Source organism: Poromitra crassiceps, assembly GCF_964638095.1.
Source record: "Poromitra crassiceps genome assembly, chromosome: 4".
In the NCBI taxonomy this organism is placed as follows: Eukaryota; Metazoa; Chordata; class Actinopteri; order Beryciformes; family Melamphaidae; genus Poromitra; species Poromitra crassiceps.
The window spans coordinates 23,818,715-23,844,000 of NC_139626.1; the positions used below are offsets into that span (position 1 = coordinate 23,818,715).

The 25,286-nt window shown below is 43.1% G+C and overlaps 2 protein-coding genes across 2 annotated transcripts in view; one reads left to right on the forward strand and one right to left on the reverse strand.

Annotated features, from left to right (window-relative positions):
* Window positions 1-8,306, reverse strand: part of lhpp (phospholysine phosphohistidine inorganic pyrophosphate phosphatase) — a gene marked incomplete at its 5' end in the record, with an annotated part of 34,179 nt that extends 25,873 nt beyond the window's left edge. The window contains 6 exons of the mRNA XM_083636094.1: window positions 4,105-4,196; window positions 4,284-4,376; window positions 4,665-4,728; window positions 4,824-4,977; window positions 5,226-5,413; window positions 8,176-8,306. Of these exons, the coding sequence (XP_083492220.1) occupies window positions 4,105-4,196; window positions 4,284-4,376; window positions 4,665-4,728; window positions 4,824-4,977; window positions 5,226-5,413; window positions 8,176-8,306 (722 nt within the window). The remainder of the gene's footprint in view (window positions 1-4,104; window positions 4,197-4,283; window positions 4,377-4,664; window positions 4,729-4,823; window positions 4,978-5,225; window positions 5,414-8,175) is intronic.
* Window positions 8,307-9,000: 694 nt separating this feature from the next.
* oat (ornithine aminotransferase) lies at window positions 9,001-23,818 on the forward strand. Its single transcript, XM_083636090.1, has 10 exons — window positions 9,001-9,106; window positions 12,301-12,526; window positions 13,311-13,535; window positions 14,199-14,294; window positions 14,413-14,540; window positions 19,562-19,684; window positions 22,017-22,145; window positions 22,297-22,410; window positions 22,687-22,831; window positions 23,166-23,818. Exons 2-10 carry the CDS (start codon window positions 12,313-12,315, stop codon window positions 23,324-23,326), a joined length of 1,335 nt encoding a protein of 444 aa, XP_083492216.1. The 5' UTR covers window positions 9,001-9,106; window positions 12,301-12,312; the 3' UTR covers window positions 23,327-23,818.
* Window positions 23,819-25,286: the final 1,468 nt, after the last annotated feature.

Consider the following 25,286-nt stretch of genomic DNA (forward strand, 5'->3'; position numbering starts at 1 on the left):
GCGGGATAATGTATATTGAGGCGGTGATTACTGGGAAATAATGACCTTCAGGTGAACGATTAAGCCCTCCGCTGCCGCGTCGGGCTCAATCCACCTGTCGGTCATTATTTCCCCCGTAATCACCGCCTCAATATACATTATCCCTTACATATATATATGCATGCACGTGCACGCACACACACACACATAAAGAGAGAGAAAGAGGTGACAATACGAGGTGGGGGTTTGAGTCAATTCACACATCAATTCAGAAAGAGAGAGGGAGGGGGACAGAGAGAGAGGTGGGAGTGATGTTGCTATCTGAAGTGGGGTTTCAGGTGGTCATCTGGCACAACAGAGCGAGAGAGGGACAGAGAGAGAGAGCAGAGTTGCTTGATAACGATGCAGAGAAATGCGCTCCTTGTGTGGACAGCCAGGCGCCTGCTCGTGCGGGCAATGCGCTTCGCGGCGCATGCGCGGTGCTTCCGCCTCCTGTGTGTCCCCGGTGTTATGGGTGTTATGCGGTGTTATGCGGTGTTTTACTGCGAACACACCGTGGCGCATTAAAAGCCTTTTAATATCGGCTGATATGATTAGATTTGTCTGCAATTTGTGTCTCTCTCCCTTCCTGTGTTGTCACATGGGCCTGCCCTGGGTCTTTGCAGCAGTCTTCTCTCCGAGCCTGTGGGGAGCTGGAGGCCTGTGCAGCATCTGGTTGACTTGGAAACAGCTGTGTTTTCATAGATGTGACTGAGGTTTATAGCTGCTCTCAGCTAGCCCGGGTTCACTGGGCCTGTTTGGCTAAACAATGTTAAATCTCACGTCTCCCCCTCACTCACAGAGACACTGTTACTGTCATCTTGTCTGTTCATCTTCTGAGCATATCAAGTCTTTTAGTGGATATATGGAGCACTGTGAGGTGTGGAAGTTTAAAAAGTAAGCAACAAATCATTTTAGAAGCCACCAATCTAAATTTGACAGAGAATATTGCCTACATGTAGCCTATGCTTTAGGAGTGAATCCATAGCAGATACAGTAGAAAGTAGAAACGTGCACAGCTCAAAGTCTTTAACACTGTATTGGTTGCACGGTTGCAGAAAGGATCAAAACAAACTGGCACTCACAAATCAAACATCTTATTTGTTGTTTATTTATCTGAATGGTGGTGGTCACACCTCCTTTTCTGTGGATGGCCGCGTCTGGCGGGTTCATTCACAGGTGGATCCTAATATTGGCTGGTTGGTGCTTGAAGCTCACCTCTGTCATTTAAATCGGCATTTTCAGCTGTTCTTATTATGCCGATGATGATTTTAGGCTGAAACACATTTAGATAAGATGTTTGATTTGTGAGTGCCGGTTTTATGTTTGTTCTGAATCCATAGCAGAGAAATCCATAAATCTGCACATCCAAAACTAACATCTGTATTGACTGCCTCATGAACAGGATGGATCAGCTCTTCACAGCATTTAGGCAGGTAATACATGATTCATAACATTTGTGTAATCAACATGTGAACGCTCTTTGTTTTGGTGCAATCTGGCAATCTTGTGTTGCCATAACAAGTTTCATGAGATGAGACACTAAAGGCCTAAGGGACTAAAACATTCACAAATGGAACAAGTTACAATCCATCATTCAAGTTCCACCCCTTGAATGCAGTTCTGCAATAGTACTTAGGTAGCCTGGGAACCTGACGAATCTGCGAGCTCATGTTTTATTTGCTCTGGCAGATGCATGATCATCATCATCGTGATCATTTGCATTTGCCAATTGGTCTGCCGATGTCAGGCTAGCTAGTACTTTAAAACAGCGCAGCATCATTTGACATCATCTGAAAAATGCAACAGAGTAATAGTAAATACTTCTGCGTTGCAATCACTTTTTTTTTAATGCGCTGACACCTATTCCATCATGTGCATGTGTATGCACAGCACACACGCCACGCCTCAATCAGTCCATAAATCCAGACCACCAGAGCTGTAACGCAACACTACATGTAACACAATATTGATTCCACATATGTTCTTAGGTTGGATGCAGCCCACTACGCCCACTGCTTGCTCTCTTCTCCAAGAAACCCATGTGGGAGCAGTAACATGGCTTAATCTGGTTTATCTTGTGTGTTACAGTACGTTGAGCATCTTAGGGTGTTTCCCATGCACACTGGGACCAGGCCGTCTGAGGTTGAACTAAGCCAGCGGGGGGGGGGGGGGGGGGGGGGGGGGTGATGTCATCTGAAGCAGATGGCCCCTGCTCAGTCAACTGGGGTTCTACACCGGACAACGGTGTGTCTGCTTGACCAAGACAAAGCGTACTGTACTCGTAATGGCATGGACTGATATGGAGAAGCAGGGCCGGTTTGAGCCTGATTAGGGTCACACGCATGTTCTCTCTTTCTCTCTCTCTCTCTCTCTCTCTCTCTCTCTCTCACACACACACACACACACACACACACACACACACACACACACACACACACACACACACACACACACACACACACACACACACACACACACACACGCCAGGGACATGCAGGTCATGAACACACACATAGACAGTGTGCTCTCAGTAACAGGGTTAGAGCTGAGTGAGGCTCAGGCCGATTACTCAGCCTTCTTCTCCGGTCACATGACCCAGACCTGCGTGCTGGCCAGCAGCAACCAATGGAGCAGGTCATCTAGTGTGGTACCCTATTTACAGTAGGACTAAGTAGGTTGCCAGGAGCAACCAATGGAGCAGGTCATCTAGTGTAGTACACTATTTACAGTAGGACTAATGGAATGCGTGGGGGGGGGGAATCTGGACGAGCACAGTATTGATCGGCACATTCTGACACTAACTCAATGTGTCAATTACAAATCTTCAGGATTTCATGCCAGATCCAGAAATATCTCTGAATTGCGCATATAAAACTTAGTGGTAACGCAGTATTACATACAGGAAAACCAATAAAAACACCACTTATTGCCATGAGCATACATCATACGAGAATAGTTCCCTTAACAGCATCCCCTCCTACACTCAGTCCCTGTTCTCTTTCCTTCCAGCCAGCAGAACATATTTCTACTTAAATAATTGCCCATATGTTTCTGTAGTTACACCATCAGAAGGGCACCCCAGTAATCTCCAGTCAGGCCCATAAATCCTTCTCTGACTACAGCCTTGCGGGCGACTGGCATTCAACATGTGGATAGAATAAAGCTATTTTCAGTGTATTCTCAATCAAACAGACTGAGGCATGATCTGATTGGCTCACAGAAAGCCTGTGTGTGTTATGGAGGAAACTTTGATTCACAAGCATGTTGTAAGGGCGTCCTCTAGTGGTAACTACTCGAATAGGTTTTCTCTCACTGAATGTAACCATAAAGAACATTCTCATATACTTCACTAACTTCAGAATATTTTGAGAAAGAAAATTCAATAAGCTAACACAAGAAGCATTTTATGTTAAGCATGTTAAGTTTCAACTTCGTTTTAATTAATTTAATTTAGTTATTTCATTAGTTAATTGCCATGGTTACATGTTTCTGAAAAGTAACCTTTTGTGGTGGAATAATGTTGCCTCCCAAAATCAAAGTTGGAGGAGGTATTGTTACATTGCTTTAGTTGTACTTCTATGTGTGCAGCATGTTAAATAAAGACTATGTGACAACTGACATGGTGGATGTGAAGTTGTTTAAAGAAGACCTACTATGCTTTTTCTCCCTCCTTTGTTACTTCTTTGAGCGGACAAACCCCCGTATGTTACAACGCGGCTCAAGGAAGTAACAAAAGGAGGGAGAGTCACATGCCAATGTAAAAGTTAAAACAATAATTCATTACCTAAAACCAAGGACCAAACAACACACCAAAAGAACAAACCACCCCAACCACCAGGCTCCTGCAAGACAGGACCAGTTGGGAGGGTCGTCATAGCTATCCCTTGGCCCTTCCACACAGCCGATTTGTTATTTGGACTATTATTACTTGAACAAGGTATGGCCAAGCCATTTACAAAAAATTGGGATATGCACTATTTTGCATAACCCCACCAGGCTTGGAGAACACATTTTCAAAATTCCATGACTAGGAGCTCTATTTTATTTTATTTGTGATCAATTGTATGTAATATCACCACTGACCTGTATTTGCCGGTCCTGACTTGCACCCCTTTCATTCCACAGTGTTGGGCCCCACCCACATCATTCACCAGATCATCTCCAATCATCAGTGCCTGCAAGTGAGGGGGGAGAGAACATTACACTCCACCCCAAAGCCTGGCTATAAGCCTGTAGTATGGACACATGCCAATGTTTGGTACCTCATGTGGTTGAGTTCCCATGTCATTGAGAACACTCTGGAAGAAAACTGAGGCTGGCTTTCCTATTACCTCAGCCTCTACATCGCAGGCATACTGCAGGGAACAAAAGATTAGCAATAATAGACCCTTCTCACGGGGGCCATTCTGTGTCGAAAAGGCAGGGCAGACACAGCTGCAAGCAAAACACTAACGAGGGTTTCCAACTCTCATGATTGGAAGTTGGAAACTCTCATTAGTGTTTTGCTTGCACCTGTGTTTATTCTGCCTTTTCCACACAAAATGGCCCCCGTGAAAAGGGTATATTATTCAGCAATTATTCACTTGTACGCAGTCGCTTCTATCAATTGTCAATTGATGTGCCAATGAAAATTAAGCACCCACCTCCAGAGCCTTCATGTAAACCCCTACATCCAGTTTCAAACCATCTGTCTCCTTATAGTACCTCCTATGAAGAGAGTAGCCACACAAATGGATTAATGTAATTGTCTGGCGTAATCATTATTATTATTTACTTCAGAGAGATAGGGAACACCCTCTTACCCTTTGCCCAGAGAGAACAACACTGGCTTCTCCAAGCCCATGAGGACCCTGAAGGCCTCGTTCAGGTTGTGGTAGGAGAAATTATCGGCCGCGTCTGCTATGACCACACAGTTTGGGCTGGTCCTGTCAATGCTGTCAAACTCGGGGACGAGTCCTGCAGCAAAGCAAGCACACGGTTCACAATCTAACAGTGTTAAGTGTCCCAGCAGAGACCATATTAGTTCCAAAATGGCTGTCTCATATACTGTATAACTGTAGCTGCACAATGTACAGAGTTAAATGAGGATCTATGGCCATGCTTGGTGATGTGTGAGAACATACTAGGGCCCCCCTACAATGAGCATTTGCTAACATTATCAAAATGTCTTGTTGTGTGAGTCTACCAACGGCAGGAAGCACTACCATCATAGACCAGAAGGTGAGGCCGCAAACCCCTCTCCTTGAGGACAGCTACAGCTGCTGGGGCTGGAGAGAACACCTCAGAAACTGAGATGTCAAAGCCCATTCTCTGGAGCTTGGCCACAAACTTCTCTCTGGTTGCCTGGGTCTCATTGGTGCAGAAGCGCAGCTGTAGGTCAGACGCCTTGAGCCTGGAAAGAGTCACAATATAGTTATGTGTAACGGTAACTCGAGTGGTAGCGAGTAGGTTGGTTGAAACTCACTCCCCAGTATAAGTAAGGGATAATGTATATTGAGGCGTTGATTACGGGGGAGATAATGACCGACAGGTGATGATTGAGCCCGACGCGCAGCGGAGGGCTTAATGATTCACCTGAAGGTCATTATTTCCCAGTAATCACCGCCTAAATATACATTATCCCGCTTAGAACACGGCCTACAACTAAATCATTCAATAATCTGACAAAAATAATTATTCAAATAGATTTTTTAATAGCGTTTTCAACGACAAAGCGGTTTCATTCGTAATTGGCACACAAGACACCACAGCTGCAACTGGTTGGCCTAATTAGTAGTGTTTGCTGACAAAAAGCTCTTATCAACTGATTAATCCAGGTGTGGCAGAGCAGCGGTCGGTTGTCGAGAAATAATGACCGGTGAATCTTGTTGATTGACCAATCAGAATCGAGTATTCGAGAGAGCCGTGTTCTAAGTAAGGGATAATGTATACTGAGCCGGTGATTACCGGTACTGTGGAAATAATGACCGACAGGTGAATGATTTAGCCCGACGCGCAGCGGAGGGCTTAATATTCACCTGAAGGTCATTATTTCCAGTAATCACCGGCTCAGTATACATTATCCCGCTTAGAACACGGCCTACAACTAAATCATTCAATAATCTGACAAAAATAATTATTCAAATAGATTTTTTAATAGCGTTTTCAACACAAAGCGGTTTCATTCGTAATTGGCACACAAGACACCACAGCTGCAACTGGTTGGCCTAATTAGTAGCGTCTGCGGACAAAATGCTCTTACCAACTGATTAATCCAGGTGTGGCAGAGCAGCGGTCGGTTGTCGAGAAATAATGACCGGTGAATATTGTTGATTGACCAATCAGAATCGAGTATTCGAGAGAGCCGTGTTCTAAAGGCCCGTTAACCACCTCCGCCAAGGGAGCTGAGCTCTATAGCAATTTGGCATAGCCTCCCTTCCAGTGAGGACATTTATACCATAGGTGTACAGTAGGAGCAGTGCGGCCTGCATCATGGGGGCAGAGGCGCAGCTTGTGAACAGGCAATTGCTTGGGGCCCCAGGCCATTAAGGGGTCCCCGATAGAGACACTGCGTAACGCGTCATCATTCAGAAACCATGCCCAAGACGGGGGAAAACAGAAAGCCCCCTCCAATCCTGGCGTTCCCCTATGTCACGTGCATGGTTGCATGTTGCACACAAAGATCGTATATACGGAAGATGAACACTCCAACTTACTTCCTTGACAGCTAAATCCACATTTTCTTCTCGCCAATTCTCAATGGCTTCCTTGTTTTGCTCAGGAGTACAAAAAACTTTAATTGGCGATTTTTTACATTTGTTGTGTGCGCAGCCCACCACACAACAGCTTTTAGCTATGTTTAATTCAAGGAAAATGACGCTGGTGAATGGGAGTGAACGGACCGATTTCCCCCGTGATGGGCGTGGCCTATTTCTTGCAGTGTCTCTATGGCTGAGAAACTTTACTCCACAGCAGTGACCGCAACTCCCTCCCCTTAAACAACCAATGGATGATTTGCAATGACATTGAAACCTCCCTAAAGAGGCCCCATGTCATTCCCGTCATACTCGTATGGTTCATGTACATTCTCTTGAATTGAAAGTGAAACATACATTCAAGAGAATGTATGTGAATCATTCCTGTCAAACTTGCATGATTCATGTATCTTCTCTTGAAAAGGGAAGTGAAAGAACGCTGATTGGAAGGGGCCTCTTGGAATTTTTGCCTAGGAAGCGCTCTCAACATGATTTCCATAGCGTTCTAACTGAAAAAAGCATGTTGGGTGTGAACGCCACCTTACACTGCTCTGCTCTGCCCTGCTGTGCTGCTGCTTTTAACATACTGCCCTGCATGCTGCTGTGTTTTTATACTGCTCTATCAGTTTGAACTGTTTTAATCTCTACAGTTATGTATTATATGTATAGTTATTTATTATGAGGTCTTAGGTTATCAGTTTCTCTACTATAGGAGTTATTATTGGATAGTGTACACTGCTGGTCCTGAGGACAAATTTTGTTTCATGTGGAAACATGTAATGACATAAAGACCCTGAACCCCTTGAGGGCCCTGGCACTGGAAGACCTAAATGGAATGGAACCATGGTACTGCTTAATTGCCACCTCAAAACGGTTGCTGTGGAAATATGGTGAAACTGTGACATACATACATACATATATATATATATATATATATATATATATATATATATATATATATATATATATATATATATATATATATATAAACGTATAGACAGAAGACCAATCTGAGACAAACATGGACCAGCGTGACATCACTTGCCACCCAGAAATGCGGAACCCCGCGGCAGTTAATAGTATGAGTTGTGCCAAACAAACGTTAATATCTCAAAAACTACACATCACATCGGTTATATGATGACATTCTGAGTGAGAGCAGAATTAGCTCAAGAGTTTGACGTATAATATATGCATGCCGTGTTACAGTTGTGTGAACTGTTGCAGTTTGTTAAATGTAAACAGAGTCAGACACACAAGCCTCGCGCCACTTTGGCTCCATTGCCGTTGCCACCCAGTGATGCGGTTTGTTTACCAAAATGCTGCTCGGCTGATCCTTCTTCATGCCTAAACCTGCAGCAGTCGGCAGACAGGGCATAATCCATGTACAAAGTGTCAACGACTCGCTATTATGACTCACCTTTTCACTGCTTCAACCGAGCCAGGGATGGGAACCCCGCCGCCCTCCCCGCTGTCATATAAAACGCCACACATGTCTAAAATGACACATTTCAAACTCTTTGCAGAACCTGCCCAGCTTGTGTCGGCCATGACGAAATATTTTTGCTCAAAGCCAAAGCGCATGCGCAAAGTGATGCATGAGGCGGGGATGCAATTCTCGGCAGGGGTGCAAAACTCGACATAACACCGGACCACGTTAACGTTTGGACCATAATGCATAAATGACTGACCATTAATCATGCATAATGCCGGGTGCATTAATGTACAATACAGTTCTGGAGAAGAAACGTTAGGCTACACCAGTGCAGTGCTGCAGGTTGACATGTTTCACGTATTTAAAATTGCGCTATATGGAGTCACTTTCAATGACACGCATCATGGACCATAATTACCACAGCAAACGTCAATCTAAATTAACCAGAAACACTGCAACTTCTGGGGAAGTTGCAATATGGGGGAGTGTCTTGTCGTCACAGTGACGACACAGATTATGTGTCTACTCGTTTGGACCATAATGCATAAATGACTGACCATTAATCATGCATAATGCCGGGTGTATTAATGTACAATACAGTTCTGGAGAAGAAACGTTAGTCACTTTCAATGACACGCATCATGGACGCACAATTACCACAGCGAACGTCAGTCAATCGAAATTACTATAAAACCAGAAACACTGCAACTTCTGGGGAAGTTGCACCATGGGGGAGTGTCTTCGTCACAGTGACGACACAGATTTGTGTCTACTCTGCACACGCGTGCCGCTGAGATCAGATCACTGTGGATACCGGCACAGCAGCACCAAAGTGTTGAGGTTCAATCATCGGACAGGTTGTAGATCATCCGTGTTTTCAAGAGGACTCTGAACTACGTTCCTTTGGGATTTTGAGGTACTGTTTCCACTATTTTCGACCTGTTTGAAAACGTTAGCATGAACATTTGCTGGCTGAAGTTCTGACAGCAATGGTCAGCTAACGTTAGCTAGCTAGTTGGTAACGTTACTAACCCATCTAGGCAGTTGTGAAATGAAGTGGCGTAACGTTAACGCAGGTGGCTTACCATTAATGAAATACTTCAGACATAAATTGCTGTCTGATTTTCAAGGATATAACTTAACTAAAGGTAACGTCAAAGGACTTTGCTGGCTCTAGACTGTGACTCGTTTTGCCAACTAGGTTAAATGAGTAAAGTATTTTTCCACGATGGGGACCTTGCCTGACACATTAGTGAATCACCAGTATCGCTATCACTAACGCTAGTGATGTGTGAATGTGCCTTACGCCAAGCCATCGCTCCACTTTGGTTAACTTGGGCTTTACATTCTGTAAACAAAGCTTGGCCACATCAATTAAAACCGCACAGTGCCAACGTGTCACATCTAGCACGGATTCTCCCCAGGCAAAGGATATTTTAATGCTCAGTTGCTGGCACAACTCGCAGCTAACCAGCTAACGGTTTTGTCAGGTAGCTAGATATGAGTGTAATAATCTAGTAGTAGGTAGTAACTAGTAACATGTGATAGTTGTCAACTGAGGTGACCCTCTAGTTAGTCTTCTTATTTTAGCCACTGGCTGGTTCATGGGGTGTGTCGGGGGAGGCAGCTCCACACAGCCTATCATCTTCCACCACCAAGTTTAATGTTCAAATGTTGTCCCTGTGACAGATCAAACATTATCCCATGCTTTTCTGTAGCCAGCTGCTGTCTGTTTGCTTTGTGCATATATTCACTGTAAAAGGTTACTGATTATGATTATCCAAAGCCTCCACTACTGTATATCTCACATTCAACACCAGCTGTTGCATAAAAGCACAGCTGAGCAAATCATGGGGATCCTAAAAAACAAATAAAATACCAATGTGAATGTGAGATCAGTGTTTCCCACAAGATTTTGAGTTGTTGTGGTGGGGGACCACAGACCCCCTAGGGGGGTGCGGGGGCAAGCTCCCCCGTGAGATTTTCTTTTAACATTTTAAAGTAAAATGCATGAATTTGGTGTACTTTGAGAAAGCACTTAAGAGCAAAATTAAAAGGCTAGATCTATGAAGAACATGTCATCATTACTGTGCTGTGGGTTTACAATGACAAACTAAATTTCTCCCTATAGGTCAGGGATACTCAACTTGCTTTGCCCGGGGGCCACTTTCGTGAAATGATAGAAGGCGAGGGGCCAGTTAATAAACAAACAATATACATTTTTCTGTAGCGGATTGTAGGTTTTTGGGGTGTCAGCCGGAGTTTAGGCTGACAATGTTGTGTGCACACCGGATAGTTGGTTAGGTTAAGTTAGTTAGGTTAAGTAGTACATACATAAGTGCCTGGGTAGCGAGCAGATGGCGGTATTTGACAATTTAGCAACTAAATCATAGATTATTGAAAGATATTCCATATTCCAGGCTGAAATGCTATAACAGAAGTGGAGTATTGGCCAGAATGACATGAACATTTGGACACTTATTCAGCGGGTATCTTGCATGTTGTGTTCAGATGCACTCACACTGTAAAAAAAAAAAAAAAAAAAATTGGGTCAACATCTTGTTGTGGCGGTCAAAATCCCGTTGTGGCGGTGCGCCATAAACTCCCCTATGTATGGGAAACACTGGAGATATACAGTACTGTGGAGGCCTTGGATAATCATAATCCGTAATCTTTCCAAAATGACACTAGCATGCAGGTTTTTCTTTTCTTTGGTTAAAAAAATGCATAATGAGATGTGAGTCAATGTTGTTTGGTACTACTAGTAAGTCAAATATTATTTAGGTCTAAGAGAAGTTGGCGTGCAGTGCTAGCCTTGTGGATAAGTGTCTGCTCTTGCAACCATAATATTAGGCTTAGGTAACCAACTTTCCCGCACCGCCTCAGGCATTTTGGAATTTGTCACATGTCTGAAAACTTGATTTACATCAGCCAACATGGCATGATGGAAGCCAAAAAGTCTGTTGACAGTTGGTGTAAGTCAGCACTTAGCCATTCAGCCACACAATGGGTTCTAGTCTGCTGGGCCATAATAATAAAGGTCATTCTCTGTGCCACAGATATTTTAACATTTAAAAAGTAACATACATTCTAAGATGGCAAGGTCGATAGATGGCAAGGTCGATAGCAAGAAAAGCAGTAGGTGAAGCTGGTGAGTGGAAATCGAAAACTTTAATGATTGCAACGACCAGACAGAAAAGGCTGGAACATCATAGTTGAGTAGCCATGGTTCTGTGGGATTAGTTGATGTAGATCCAGGGCCCAGCAAAGGTCACTCGCTCTCACTCTATTGTGCTGAATGTGAAAGAGATGCGTTGCTCAGCAGGCCCATAAAGCCTACACGCTGCGTAGATGAGATCTCACATCGCAATGGCTTGGTATGTCGCAGGCCTCACTCACCCTTTGTGTTTTTAAGGGGGCGCTTTTTGTCACACATTCCAGAGCTAAATGTAGTGATTCTGAAGTAAAGGTACAAACACTCGGCCATCATTAAGCAGCACTGTAGTTAGGTAATGGGTTGGGTATCATTCATTTGACACATCAATTTAATGGGGATACCGGGTCCAGAAACAGTGCCTGCCAGACGCTGATAAAATGTGTCACTGACGTCACACTGACTGGTAACTTTTTGAATTGATAAGATAAGATTTGAATGCATTGGTTATAGAACAGTTTTGCTCTTGGTTGTGGTATGTTCATTCGGTAGTTTCTAGAAAATATATAGCATTGAAAACTGGTAGGGTGACATACAGTATTTCTATTCCATAATGTGTTATTACTTTTCCAGTCACAAGGTTACTTTCAGACTCTGGTGGTGGATAGACTTGCCATTGCCAACAACAGCAAAGTCCCTGTGAGAGTGGAAAAGCGAGGTGTGTTCGGGGTTAAGCATTGAAGCTTGTTAAACACGTGTTGCACGATGTGTAAACCAACAGGAGGGCTGTTCTGTGGAGCCCTTCATGTGCCTTGTTTTGAACCTGTGCCATCCGCCTGCTGCTGGCAGCTTCATCAGATCGTTGCAAACCTCGGCGGCAAATTAGCAAAATCTAATCTGCTACTTGAATTAGAATTCAGCCTATCTGAGAATGTCTCTTTTTCACCTGTGCGTAGAAACATACCACCATGAACGGGATGATTTCCAAGCTCAAGCGCGGCCTGAGCTGCGTTACGCCTCTGCTCCATCGCAGCATCCACTCCGGCACGCGCCCCGCTTCCACTGCCGCCTCCAAGCTGAAGTCTGAAGTCCCCCTCACCTCGGAGGAAGTCTACGCCCGTGAAGACAAGTATGGCGCTCACAACTACCACCCCCTCCCTGTGGCCTTGGAGAAAGGAGAGGGTGAGTACATTCTAGACATGAAGAGTCTGACTAAAGGATGCATAAAGATTGTACATGTTTTGCAATTGTGTAAGCTCTATTAATCTTCCTCAAAAGGTTACAAAACCCACGTATGGCTTACAAACGCCTCCCAAAGGTGACTCAGAAAAGAGAGTGAGTGTGTTTATTATGAGATTTTATATTATTATTTTATATTTTATATACGGTATATATATATATATATATATATATATATATATATATATATATATATATGAGATATTGTGAGTGTGTGATTATTGTGTGCAGGTGCACACAATAATCGAATAACTGAGAATAATCAGGTAACGCAATTGTCTGATTTCCGCATTTACATGCACTTTAGTAAATAGCAGGGACTCAACCTCAAAGTGTGTGGGTGGACAGATTGACTGCAATTACTACAACGTATGATTCAACAGAAAGCTAGTTGTCTGGAATAGACGCCCTACACGCCCTGAAGAAGGCCCTGCGAGGCTGAAACCGGTCGGCGGTGATCATTTTAACTTTATGCCGCCCTAGAAAATAAAGGCTTTTTAACCTTTACACCTCGTCTCAGTGTGAAATCAGTGCCTGAAGCAAGCTGATGCTTTACCTTTAGAAAGCTAGTTGTGTTTATCGGTTTTCTCAAAACTGATCATGGCCGTTGTCTGATAAAGGATATCGGTTTAGAAATCCGATAATAATCGGTTTATTAGTGTGCATGTAAACACACTCAATATCATTTTGTGACCCTCCGGTTTTGTCTGTTTGTCCTCTACTCCAGGCCTCTTCGTGTGGGACGTGGACGGCAACAGATACTATGACTTCCTGAGTGCCTACAGTGCTGTGAACCAGGGCCACTGCCACCCCAAGATCATCGCTGCGCTCAACGGCCAGGCCTCCAAACTCACCCTGACCTCCAGAGCGTTCTACAACGACGTGCTGGGAGCCTACGAGGAGTACATCACCAAATTGTTTGGCTACGACAAAGTCTTGCCCATGAACACCGGTAAGGAAAGCATCAGGATCATGTATGTGTATTATGGCTACGGCTAGTTTATAGGGGTGTGCCAATTAATCGTTTTTTAGATGCATCGCGATGAGTCACGTGACGATTAAAATCGATTCACAATGTTCGATTATCGATTTGAAAAAAATTGCAAAAAATTGCAACAAAAAATTTTTTTAATCAAAAAATTGCAATTTGTTTTTTGCTTTATTTGCAAAAAATACGGTATTTCGCCCGGAAAGCAGTTCCTTAACTGTAAAACGAGACCAAAACCGAAGTACTGGAAACTGGAATCACTGAAGAAAGCATGCAGGGTGGCTGTAACATGTGATGCGTGGACTTCAGTCGCAACTGAAGATAATGGAGGTACATTTGTTTGTTTACTTTAATTAATGGATACTGACAAATATACCTTGCTTAAAAAAATCCTGTTTGGTGAAAAAGATGCATCGAAAATCGTGATTAATCGTAATAATCGTAATAATCGTTTAATAATCGAATCGTAGCACCCTTAATCGTAATCGCATCGAATCGTGAGGTGCCTAAGGTGGCACACCCCTACTAGTTTAGAAACGGCGAAGAGTGTTTTAAGTGTGCCGAGCGATCCATCTTCGTAGGTCGTGATGATTGTATTTAATGACATGTTTTCTTTTTGTACCCAAGGCGTTGAAGCTGGTGAGACTGCCTGCAAGCTAGCCCGTAAGTGGGCATACAATGTAAAGGGTGTTCCCAAAAATCAGGCTAAAATCATTTTTGCAAGTAAGTAGCTGAATGTCCTAATAGTTCCCAATTTCCAAGTGATCTACATTATTTAATGATGTAAACAACTGAATGCAATCCGATAACCTTGCCATGTTATTGTCTCTACTTTGGTTAGATGGTAACTTCTGGGGCCGCACCATGGCAGCCATCTCCAGCTCCACCGACCCCAGTAGTTACGAAGGTTTTGGTCCCTACATGCCAGGCTTTGAGCTCATCGAATACAACGACATTCCTGCTTTAGAGGTACAGGTTTTCATCCTACCGTCAAGATTTGTCTCTCTTTGTTTTCATTTGTTTCGACCATAAAGAAACTAGAATAGATTTCCAATGTGACATTTTTGAGTTTGACTCTGTCACAAATGTGTGGAAATGTTTTGTGACCCTTGGGTCAACTCACTGGGGCAAAGTGCCCAGTAAAATGTCAACAATGTGTGCAGAAATGTATGCTTCAGTCATGCTATGCCAGTTGGGCTCATCTATATATATAAAATTGAGTATGTGGGCGATATTTATGTTTGTTTGTATGTTTCAATTCTGTGTCCGGCCACAGCTACGCCGTTTCAAGTGCGATCGGGCTGAAACTTTCAGGGGGTGTAAAGGACACCAGTGTAGGTGACCTGACAGATTTTTTAATTAGGCTAATTAGCTAATGATGTGATGTCATCAGTGATGATGTCAAAAGTGATGTCATAAGGGGGCGTACGCAGTACGCACACACGCACACACACACACACACAAGGAGGCATTGTGACAAGACTGATCAGTGATGTCATAGTGACATCAGTGATGATGGAGCCGGATCTTCGATGCAATGTCATCAGTGATGTCATCAGTGGCGATGTCATCAGTGATTAGTCAGCAAATTCTGTCTGTTTCAGCCATTGTGCCACTGATTATGTCATAGACATAGTACAGTCTTATGACATAACTGATGACATCATCAGTGATATAAGCAACAGCGTGTGTTTCAAGGCTATGACATCACTAATGATGTCACTGATGATGTCACAATGAATGTATGTCATCGTGACCTATTTATAGATAGAAGAATCATCAACTAGAACCCCTGAAAAAAGGGCTATAATCCTGCTGACGAAAAACAAACTTCATGGGCCAGGGGAGCTACTGACCCCAAGGGCAGAACAGCTGCTGGGACAGGCGAGGACGAGCTACAGGCGAGGACGAGCTACAGGCGAGGACGAGCTATAGGCTCGGCCGCTGGCATCGAGCGCACGAGATGCCTAGTCTTATACAACATACCTCCTGTACTAGATGTACAGGTTTTGACCTGTGGCCTGTACTACGAATGTTGGATAAGAAGATCCAGGATCTGTCCCTTGATCTGGTTTGTCTAAACCAGATCAGCTCGATTGTAGTTAACTTGTACTACGAACGTCGATTGGCACTCGTTAACGCGAACCAGGTTTTTCTAATCTAGCTGACAGCTCGTGCACATGAAAATGCCCGTGCACTGGAGCTCGTGCCCGCAATAGAGGCGTGGTTTTTAACAACTGCCAATCACAGTGCAATATGGACTGCTCCAACTCCTACAGCGCCAGACACGCCTATTTCCTCGTTCATTGAAACCGCAAATACAAATCTGCGTTGGATATTATTACTGTTCCCGAATGACTGTCTAAAGTGACCACTTTTATCCACACCAGTAATTTCTTTGAAGAGCGGTTTCGTAGGCTATCTACAGCTCTCTATCTACAGTCTTTTGTGGAAGCAATGTATAATCTATCTCAGTCCAAAATCCGTATGTATAGACCATTTAGGCTCAATGAATATTAATGATCTCATGATGTGTTTAGTCGCACTGATTGAATAATTCCTATAGGCTAATCAATAAAAAAAGAATGATAATACAATTAAAAAATGCTTCTGAACTGAATCGACACGGTACGTGCGGGCATAGATTTCATTTATAAAAAATAGCCTATTTTGTGGCCAATCACATTATGAACAGCTGAGTTGACAAGGCAGGCACACCCATTTCCTCGTTCAATGAAAGCGCAGTGATCAGAGTTTTAGCGGATATTTAATGTAGCCTGTCAGAATGAAAATCCGCGTTGGATAGTCTGCTGAAAGACTGTCTAAAGCTGACGCTTGTATTCACATCAGTCATTTGATTTACTTTGATCAGCGATTTCTGTCTCCTACAGCAGCTGTAAATGTGTAATCTCAGTCTATAAATTTCCACAATCTGTAAGCCTATTTAGACCATAGATTTAGAAACGCATGCTCAATGAATAATGATCTCTATCACTCATTATGTGTGGTTGCACTGATCGAATAATTCATAGGCTATATAAAATAATGATATCCTAATAGCCTATAAAAGAGAAAACTGCTGAACTGAATTGAGACGATGCGGGCATAGTTTTCATTGATAAAAACTAGCCTATTTTGTGGTCACATGGCTATTGTAATGTCAGCAGAGTCGCATATCTCCATATTTCATATGATGCTGGAAATATGAAGTTCAATCACATCATACAGGCCAAAAGCAACCCAGTTGCAGCTGCAAAATGCAGGAGTAGCCTAGATATGAATCATCTTAATATGGGATCGCCTGTGTGCAGGTGATCCCATATTAAATTGCTTAGATGTAGTAGGCTGTATGACCATTTCAATTCCAACCCAACGTCAGTCTCAGCTCCGTTGCGCACACGGCACCGTGCGCTTTGGAGACGTTTATGTAACCTTTTTATGCCGGTTTAGTGATATTTCTCCACTCACTATTCAGCTGCAATCGATCAGCGGGGTCAAACAACGTAGGCTACTTGAGACTGAGCACAAAAATGAATATATAAAAACATATTCCAAAGTGGTAAGTAGGGCTTATTTAAAATGTAGCCTGCAACAAGTGCAAGGCTTTAGTCCTTGATTAATTCAACATTACAATTCGTGCTCCTTCCTAGATGGGAAACTCGTCCAGAAAGGGGTTGGCCATTTTTCCAAACTGCTGATTCGATTGGTTCGTGGGCGGTGTATTTAAGGTCTAATCTTATCCTTGCAACTTAACCTGCTGCGGACCAGGTTAAGTGTGAAGCATAAGTTGCTATGGAAATATATGTCGGTAAGAAGTTAACTTGCTTTGTAGTACGGCTAAACCAGGGTTAAACCTGAAGTTACCTCGCTAAACCACTAATCTTGCTTTGTAGTACAGGCCCCTGAGGCCTGTACTACGAATGTTGTATTAGAAGATCCAGGATCTGTCCCTTGATCTGGTTTGTCTAAACCAGATCAGCTCGATTGTAGTTAACTTGTACTACGAACGTCGATTGGCACTCGTTAACTCGAACCAGGTTTTTCTAATCAAGCTGACAGCGCGTGCACATGAAAATGCCCGTGCACTGGAGCTCGTGCCCGCAAAAGAGGCGTGGTTTTTAACAACTGCCAATCACAGTGCAATATGGACTGCTCCAACTCTGACAGCGCCAGACACGCCTATTTCCTCATTCTATGAAACCGCAAATAAAAATCTGAGTTGGATATTATTACTGTTCCCGAATGACTGTCTAAAGTGACCACTTTTATCCACACAAGTAATTTATTTGAAGAGCGGTTTCGTAGGCTATCTACAGCTCTCTATCTACAGTCTTTTGTGGAAGCAATGTGTAATCTATCTCAGTCCAAAATCCGTATAGACCATTTAGGCTCAATGACTGATTGAATAATTCCTATAGGCGCAGTGATCAGAGTTTTAGCGGATATTTAATGTAGCCTGTCAGAATGAAAATCCGCGTTGGATAGTCTGCTGAAAGACTGTCTAAAGCTGACGCTTGTATTCACATCAGTCATTTGATTTACTTTGATCAGCGATTTCTGTTTCAGCAGCTTTTTGCGAGTGTAAAAATGTAAATGTGTAATCTCAGTCTATACATTTCCACAATCTGTAAGCCTATTTAGACCATAGATTTAGAAACGCATGCTCAATGAATAAAATAATGATATCCTAATAGCCTATAAAAGAGAAAACTGCTGAACTGAATTGAGACGATGCGGGCATAGTTTTCATTGATAAAAACTAGCCTATTTTGTAGTCACATGGCTATTGTAATGTCAGCAGAGTCGCATATCTCCATATTTCATATAATGATGCTGGAAATATGAAGTTCAATCACATCATACAGGCCAAAAGCAACACAGTTGCAGCTGCAAAATGCAGGAGTCGCCTAGATATGAATCATCTTAATATGGGATCGCCTGTGTGCAGGTGATCCCATATTAAATTGCTTAGATGTAGGCTATTCCAGCATGTAGGCTATGACCATTTCAATTCCAACCCAACGTCAGTCTCAGCTCCGTTGCGCACACGGCAGCGTGCGCTTTGGAGACGTTTATGTAACCTTTTTATGCCGGTTTAGTGATATTTCTCCACAAACTATTCAGCTGCAATCGATCAGCGGGATCAAACAACGTATCTAGGCTACTTGAGAGCACAAAAATGAATATATAAAAACATATTCCAAAGTGGTAAGTAGGGCTTAATTAAAATAGCCAACAAGTGCAAGGCTTTAGTCCTACATTAACATTGATTAACATTACTCATTCAACATTACAATTCGTGCTCCTTCCTAGATGGGAAACTCGTCCAGAAAGGGGTTGGCCATTTTTCCAAACTGCTGATTCGATTGGTTCGTGGGCAGTGTATTTAAGGTTTAATCTTATCCTTGCAACTTAACCTGCTGCGGACCAGGTTAAGTGTGAAGCATAAGTTGCTATGGAAATATATGTCGGTAAGAAGTTAACTTGCTTTGTAGTACGGCCAAACCAGGTTTAAACCTGAAGTTACCTCGCTAAACCACTAATCTTGCTTTGTAGTACAGGCCTCTGGTCTACAACATTGATCTGTTGTTTTGTTATTGTTGTGCTCGTAGAGATACACTACTATGAATTTCCAATGTGTGATACTGAGAGAGGCAGCTAATATGTCAAGGTTCTATCATCATTTCTTAGCCGTAACTATTATGTTGTGTTCATGCACTGGTGGCAAGGTCCGCATCCTGGACTTCCAGTTGACTACTAAACAGTATTGCAGTCACATGCCCTTTTCTTGAAAATCAAAGCTGTTGTCCTTATCTTCCAAAACAAGGTTTATTTCTTATCCTCCAAAACTAGCTGAGTTGAATCCCTGCGTGTCTATGTAAACACAGGAACCTAAAGACTAGGTTGACTACTAAGTAGCATGTGTCTATTGATAGGGTTATCTTGGACATCGATAACAATGTCTGTGGTCTTTTGTTTTTGCATGCCAGAAAGCCCTTCAAGACCCAAATGTTGCAGCTTTCATGGTGGAGCCCATCCAGGGGGAGGCTGGAGTGGTGGTGCCTGACCAGGGCTACCTGACCAAAATCAGAGAACTTTGCACCAAACACAACGTGAGTCTTGACAAACCCATGCAAGCATGAATTCTATAAATGATCGCCAGCTGTTACAGTATATTGGGTTAATTTGTTGACTGATTTTGAAATTCACCAAGCTATTTCCTGGTATGTGGATGTGCAGTCAGTGCACCAACCTAGTAGAGCTGGCTCATGCTTGTCAGACCTCTACTGTACTTTCTCCTGGACGTCCTAGCGCACACTTTCTGTCATGCAAGGCTCCTGGGTTGGTCCTTTGTTTGGCTTGAACAGTGCATTCCAGGATTCACACACTCATGAACAAACACACATAGCCGAGCTCTTCTAGAGGTGCTCCACCCAACCACCTATGCAAACTAAACTCTGCCCACTAAACCAGTTATTTTTGAGTCCATGTGACATGTTTACAAACCCTGCTTCACTCATCGCTGCCTGAACCGAAACAAACCAAATATGAAAATGCAACAAAGTAAACAAACCGTAGGTGTGATCACAGCAGTGGTTGCGTTAATTGAATATTTTCCATCTTGTACCGAATATTTTTAATGAGGACAGGAAATTCTGAAGGCTGCCCGTCATTTGTGATGGATTGGGATTACACATTCATTTGAATATCCTATTATTAGACATTAGTGTGCTGACATGAAAAGTGAACGCACGGTCATATCTCTATTCATCTTTTCTCCCTTATGAATGCATAATCTAAGTTTCTCCTTCTGTATGTTAGGCCTAAATGTTATTGTGATCGATAGTTTTTGAAAATTAAACGCTATTAACTCATTGAGTGCCAGCCACTTTTGGAGAACGGACGCTCCCAGTGCCAGAGTTTCAGAGCGTTTTCAGTGATTTCTCGAGGCCCACAGAATATTGTGTGATATTACTATGTAAACACTGAACACGCACAAAGAACGATGAGACTCTATTCTATCATCTGCAAAAAAAAGTTTATTGATCCCATTTTCCGTTCTTTAGTTATGAGCCGGAGAAGATAGCTTGATTCATCCAAAAATAGCAATTTTTTTCTAGAAGCTGAGATAATTGGCCTTTTGTGAAATTAATCATTTCAAGCACATCACTGACTCTGAAGCTAATCTTTTCTAATGTAGTCACACCTCAAAAATAATTTCCTTCAATAAAACAGTTTAGGCCAGGGAATTTTGTTTGGCAGAATAATATTTTTAGCTACAACCAGCAGCGCTGGCCCCTGCGTGCGCTGCTGGTTGCAGCTTCTTGCTGGTTTTGATTTGCTGCTGGTGGGTATCGGATATTCTGGCTTGCGTTTGTCAATCCTGTCCTGCTGCCTGGGTCTGTCTGGGTGTTGTGTGTGTGCTGCTCTGCGTGCCCCCTCCCCCCCCCCCCGCCCCGCCCCGCCCCGCCTCGCCTCGCCTCAACTGCACACTCCTCCTCCTGTCTGTGGTGGCTCTCTGCTGAGTTTGCTGTGCGCACAGTGAAGGGTGCGGAACAGCCAGGCTTTTTTACAGCGTTCCGCGTGTGTTTGTCACCGGCAACGATGCTTCCAGTTGAGAATAATAACTCCACGGTGTGGATGTGCAGATGTGCTGTCGCAACCGACACAGAGCGGCTCAATTGTGGGAGCAGATTGGCTGCTGCAGGCACAGCTGCAGTAACGTGCTTCAGCATATCGATGCATACGGATGCGATGCGATTTCCGTTTCCATAACGACTTCTTCTTTGTTTTTTCCTTGCCTTTCTGTTATGTGGAGAGCACTGTCGCCACCTAAGGGTTCTGTAAAATAGGTTATAGACCTCCAATAGCTACAATAGTTGTACCAGAGATGTATCAGGGATTGATCCACGTCCCACCGTCAAAAAACGCAATTGACGACAACCGTCGTCATTGGCACTCTACGTCAGTATTTGAATTGACGACAGCTGTCGTCATTGGCATTCAATGAGTTAAATAGGCTATGTCTCATTGTCATTAAAAAGATTTAAAAAATATATATATATATATGAGGACGGAATTTTTACAACCGTGTCCATCATTGTGAAGGGCAAGGAAAAAGTCTAGCACAACCTCTGCTCTGGATCACACCCTTAGGTCATCTCAACTTTATCTTTATTATTATAATCATTATTATTGTTATTATTATTATGTTATTATTTTGTCCGAATGGTCTTTTGTAGCTGAATCGCTTGGTTTCCAAGTAGAACCCTAATTATAAGGATTTTATGAAATGTCAATGGAAAAATGAATGGGGAATTTCACTCCGTAGGCCCCATGGGGAACCTGGAACAGGGCGTGACTTACAGTAGGCACTCTATAGAGGAGGACTTTTGGTTACTGTGGTAAAGTCATCGTCTCCCTGAATCCCTGTGTTTTGTCCAGGTATTGTGGATTGCTGATGAGGTCCAGACGGGCCTGGCGCGTACCGGCCGGCGGCTAGCTGTGGACCACGAGGAAGTGCGTCCAGATGTGGTGTTGCTGGGCAAGGCTCTCTCTGGAGGAGTCTACCCTGTAAGTATCACTGTTAACTTGCTGTCGTTTAGTCCCACTTTATCACATCACATTATCGATTCGCTTTGTAAGGGAGTAAAAGTTCGGTAGACCGTATATAGATCCTGGCAGTTATGTATCTATCTTGTCTATTTGTGTGTGTGTGCTTTAGGTGTCTGCTGTGCTGTGTGATGACGAGGTGATGCTGACCATCAAGCCTGGGGAACATGGCTCCACGTATGGAGGCAACCCCCTGGCCTGCCGCGTCGCTATTGCTGCACTTCAGGTCAGTATCGGATCGGACTGACCTTAATTCACCTTTTGCTCATCTGTCTACCTTCAAGAACTCATTACTTTTATCTAGTCCCCCCCCCCCCCCCCCACCCTTTGGTTTAATTGTTTCTAATGCACCACACCGTTAAGGACAGTCATTTTAAGGCCTCTTACTTACTAAATTTAAAATTTGTGTTAAATTACTACAAAAAACAACAACATTTCACTTGAATCAACGATGTCGTAAGTGCTTACTCAAAACAGCAACTCATCCGTTCCTCTTGTGCAGGTGTTGGAGGAGGAGAAGCTGGCACAGAACGCTGACAGGATGGGGCAGTTGCTGCGGAGTGAGCTGAATAAGCTGCCCAAAGACATCGTCCCCAAAGTCAGAGGGAAAGGTCTGCTCAATGCCATCGTCATCAAGGAGACTAAAGGTACAGTACAGCACTACTGCTAACACAGCTGGCCTCTCAGTGGGCAGGATTTAGTCATTTTTTCCTGCATCTTTGAACGTTTAGCAGTAATAGGCTTCTTTGTTCCTCAGACGTGTCAATTTTCTAGATCAAGCAAGATCTGAGCAAACTTATTTTTACTGCACTTCAGGCCTTGGGGCATAACTCGAATCCAGGCTGAAGTTTAAGGCAGCTCCACACATTAGTGAATTCCATGTGCAGGACAAGATCCAAATGAAGAGTAAAACCTCAGTAGCGTAGCTAGTGGGATTTCACCAGTCAAGTGTTCTGACCTATGATAATGCAATTCCCCTAGACTGGGATGCCTGGAAAGTGTGCTTGCGTCTCCGTGACAACGGACTGCTTGCCAAGCCCACCCATGGTGACATCATCCGCTTGGCCCCTCCCCTGATCATCAACGAGCAGGAGGTGCACGAGTGCGTGGATATCATTCAGAGAACCATCATGTCCTTCTAAGTGACAGCGGTACAGCTACTCAGTTATGCACAGACAACCTTCCATCTGATAATCCATACGGACAAAAAGTCAATGTAAGCATTCACCAATTGATGTTTCTACTTTTTATTTATTTATTTTTCTTGTGTTTCTCTGAAGAATATTACTGTAACTACTGGCTACAGTACATCAGGACTAGAATATGACTGTAGAGCTACAGTACATCAGGACTAGAATATGACTGTAGAGCTACAGTACATCAGGAATAGAATATGACTGTAGAGCTAACAGTACATCAGGACTAGAATATGACTGTAGAGCTACAGTACATCAGGACTAGAATATGACTGTAGAGCTACAGTACATCAGGACTAGGATATGACTAGAGCTACAGTACATCAGGACTAGAATATGACTGTAGAGCTACAGTACATCAGGACTAGGATATGACTAGAGCTACAGTACATCAGGACTAGAATATGACTGTAGAGCTACAGTACACCAGGACTAGAATATGACTGTAGAGCTACAGTACATCAGGACTAGGATATGACTAGAGCTACAGTACATCAGGACTAGAATATGATTGTAGAGCTACAGTACATCAGGACTAGGATATGACTAGAGCTACAGTACATCAGGACTAGGATATGACTAGAGCTACAGTACATCAGGACTAGGATATGACTGTAGAGCTACAGTACATCAGGACTAGAATATGACTAGAGCTACAGTACATCAGGACTAGAATATGACTAGAGCTACAGTACATCAGGAGTAGAATATGACTGTAGAGCTACAGTACATCAGGACTAGAATATGACTGTAGAGCTACAGTACATCAGGACTAGAATATGACTGTAGAGCTACAGTACATCAGGACTAGAATATGACTAGAGCTACAGTACATCAGGACTAGAATATGACTAGAGCTACAGTACATCAGGACTAGAATATGACTGTAGAGCTACAGTACATCAGGACTAGAATATGACTAGAGCTACAGTACATCAGGACTAGAATATGACTAGAGCTACAGTACATCAGGACTAGAATATGACTGTAGAGCTACAGTACATCAGGACTAGAATATGACTGTAGAGCTACAGTACATCAGGACTAGAATATGACTAGAGCTACAGTACATCAGGACTAGAATATGACTAGAGCTACAGTACATCAGGACTAGAATATGACTGTAGAGCTACAGTACATCAGGACTAGAATATGACTAGAGCTACAGTACACCAGGACTAGAATATGACTAGAGCTACAGTACATCAGGACTAGAATATGACTGTAGAGCTACAGTACATCAGGACTAGAATATGACTAGAGCTACAGTACATCAGGACTAGAATATGACTAGAGCTACAGTACATCAGGACTAGAATATGACTAGAGCTACAGTACATCAGGACTAGAATATGACTGTAGAGCTACAGTACATCAGGACTAGGATATGACTAGAGCTACAGTACATCAGGACTAGAATATGACTAGAGCTACAGTACATCAGGACTAGAATATGACTAGAGCTACAGTACATCAGGACTAGAATATGACTAGAGCTACAGTACATCAGGACTAGAATATGACTGTAGAGCTACAGTACATCAGGACTAGAATATGACTAGAGCTACAGTACATCAGGACTAGAATATGACTAGAGCTACAGTACATCAGGACTAGAATATGACTAGAGCTACAGTACATCAGGACTAGAATATGACTGTAGAGCTACAGTACATCAGGACTAGAATATGACTAGAGCTACAGTACATCAGGACTAGAATATGACTAGAGCTACAGTACATCAGGACTAGAATATGACTAGAGCTACAGTACATCAGGACTAGAATATGACTGTAGAGCTACAGTACATCAGGACTAGAATATGACTAGAGCTACAGTACATCAGGACTAGAATATGACTAGAGCTACAGTACATCAGGACTAGAATATGACTAGAGCTACAGTA

Coding starts and splice junctions, on each gene's coding strand:
- oat (XM_083636090.1), top strand. CDS start 12,313: ATGAACGGGATGATTTCCAAGCTCAAGCGCGGCCTGAGCTGCGTTACG. Junction 13,536..14,198: donor AGTCTTGCCCATGAACACCG/GTAAGGAAAGCA, acceptor TTTGTACCCAAG/GCGTTGAAGCTGGTGAGACT. Junction 22,832..23,165: donor CGTCATCAAGGAGACTAAAG/GTACAGTACAGC, acceptor CAATTCCCCTAG/ACTGGGATGCCTGGAAAGTG.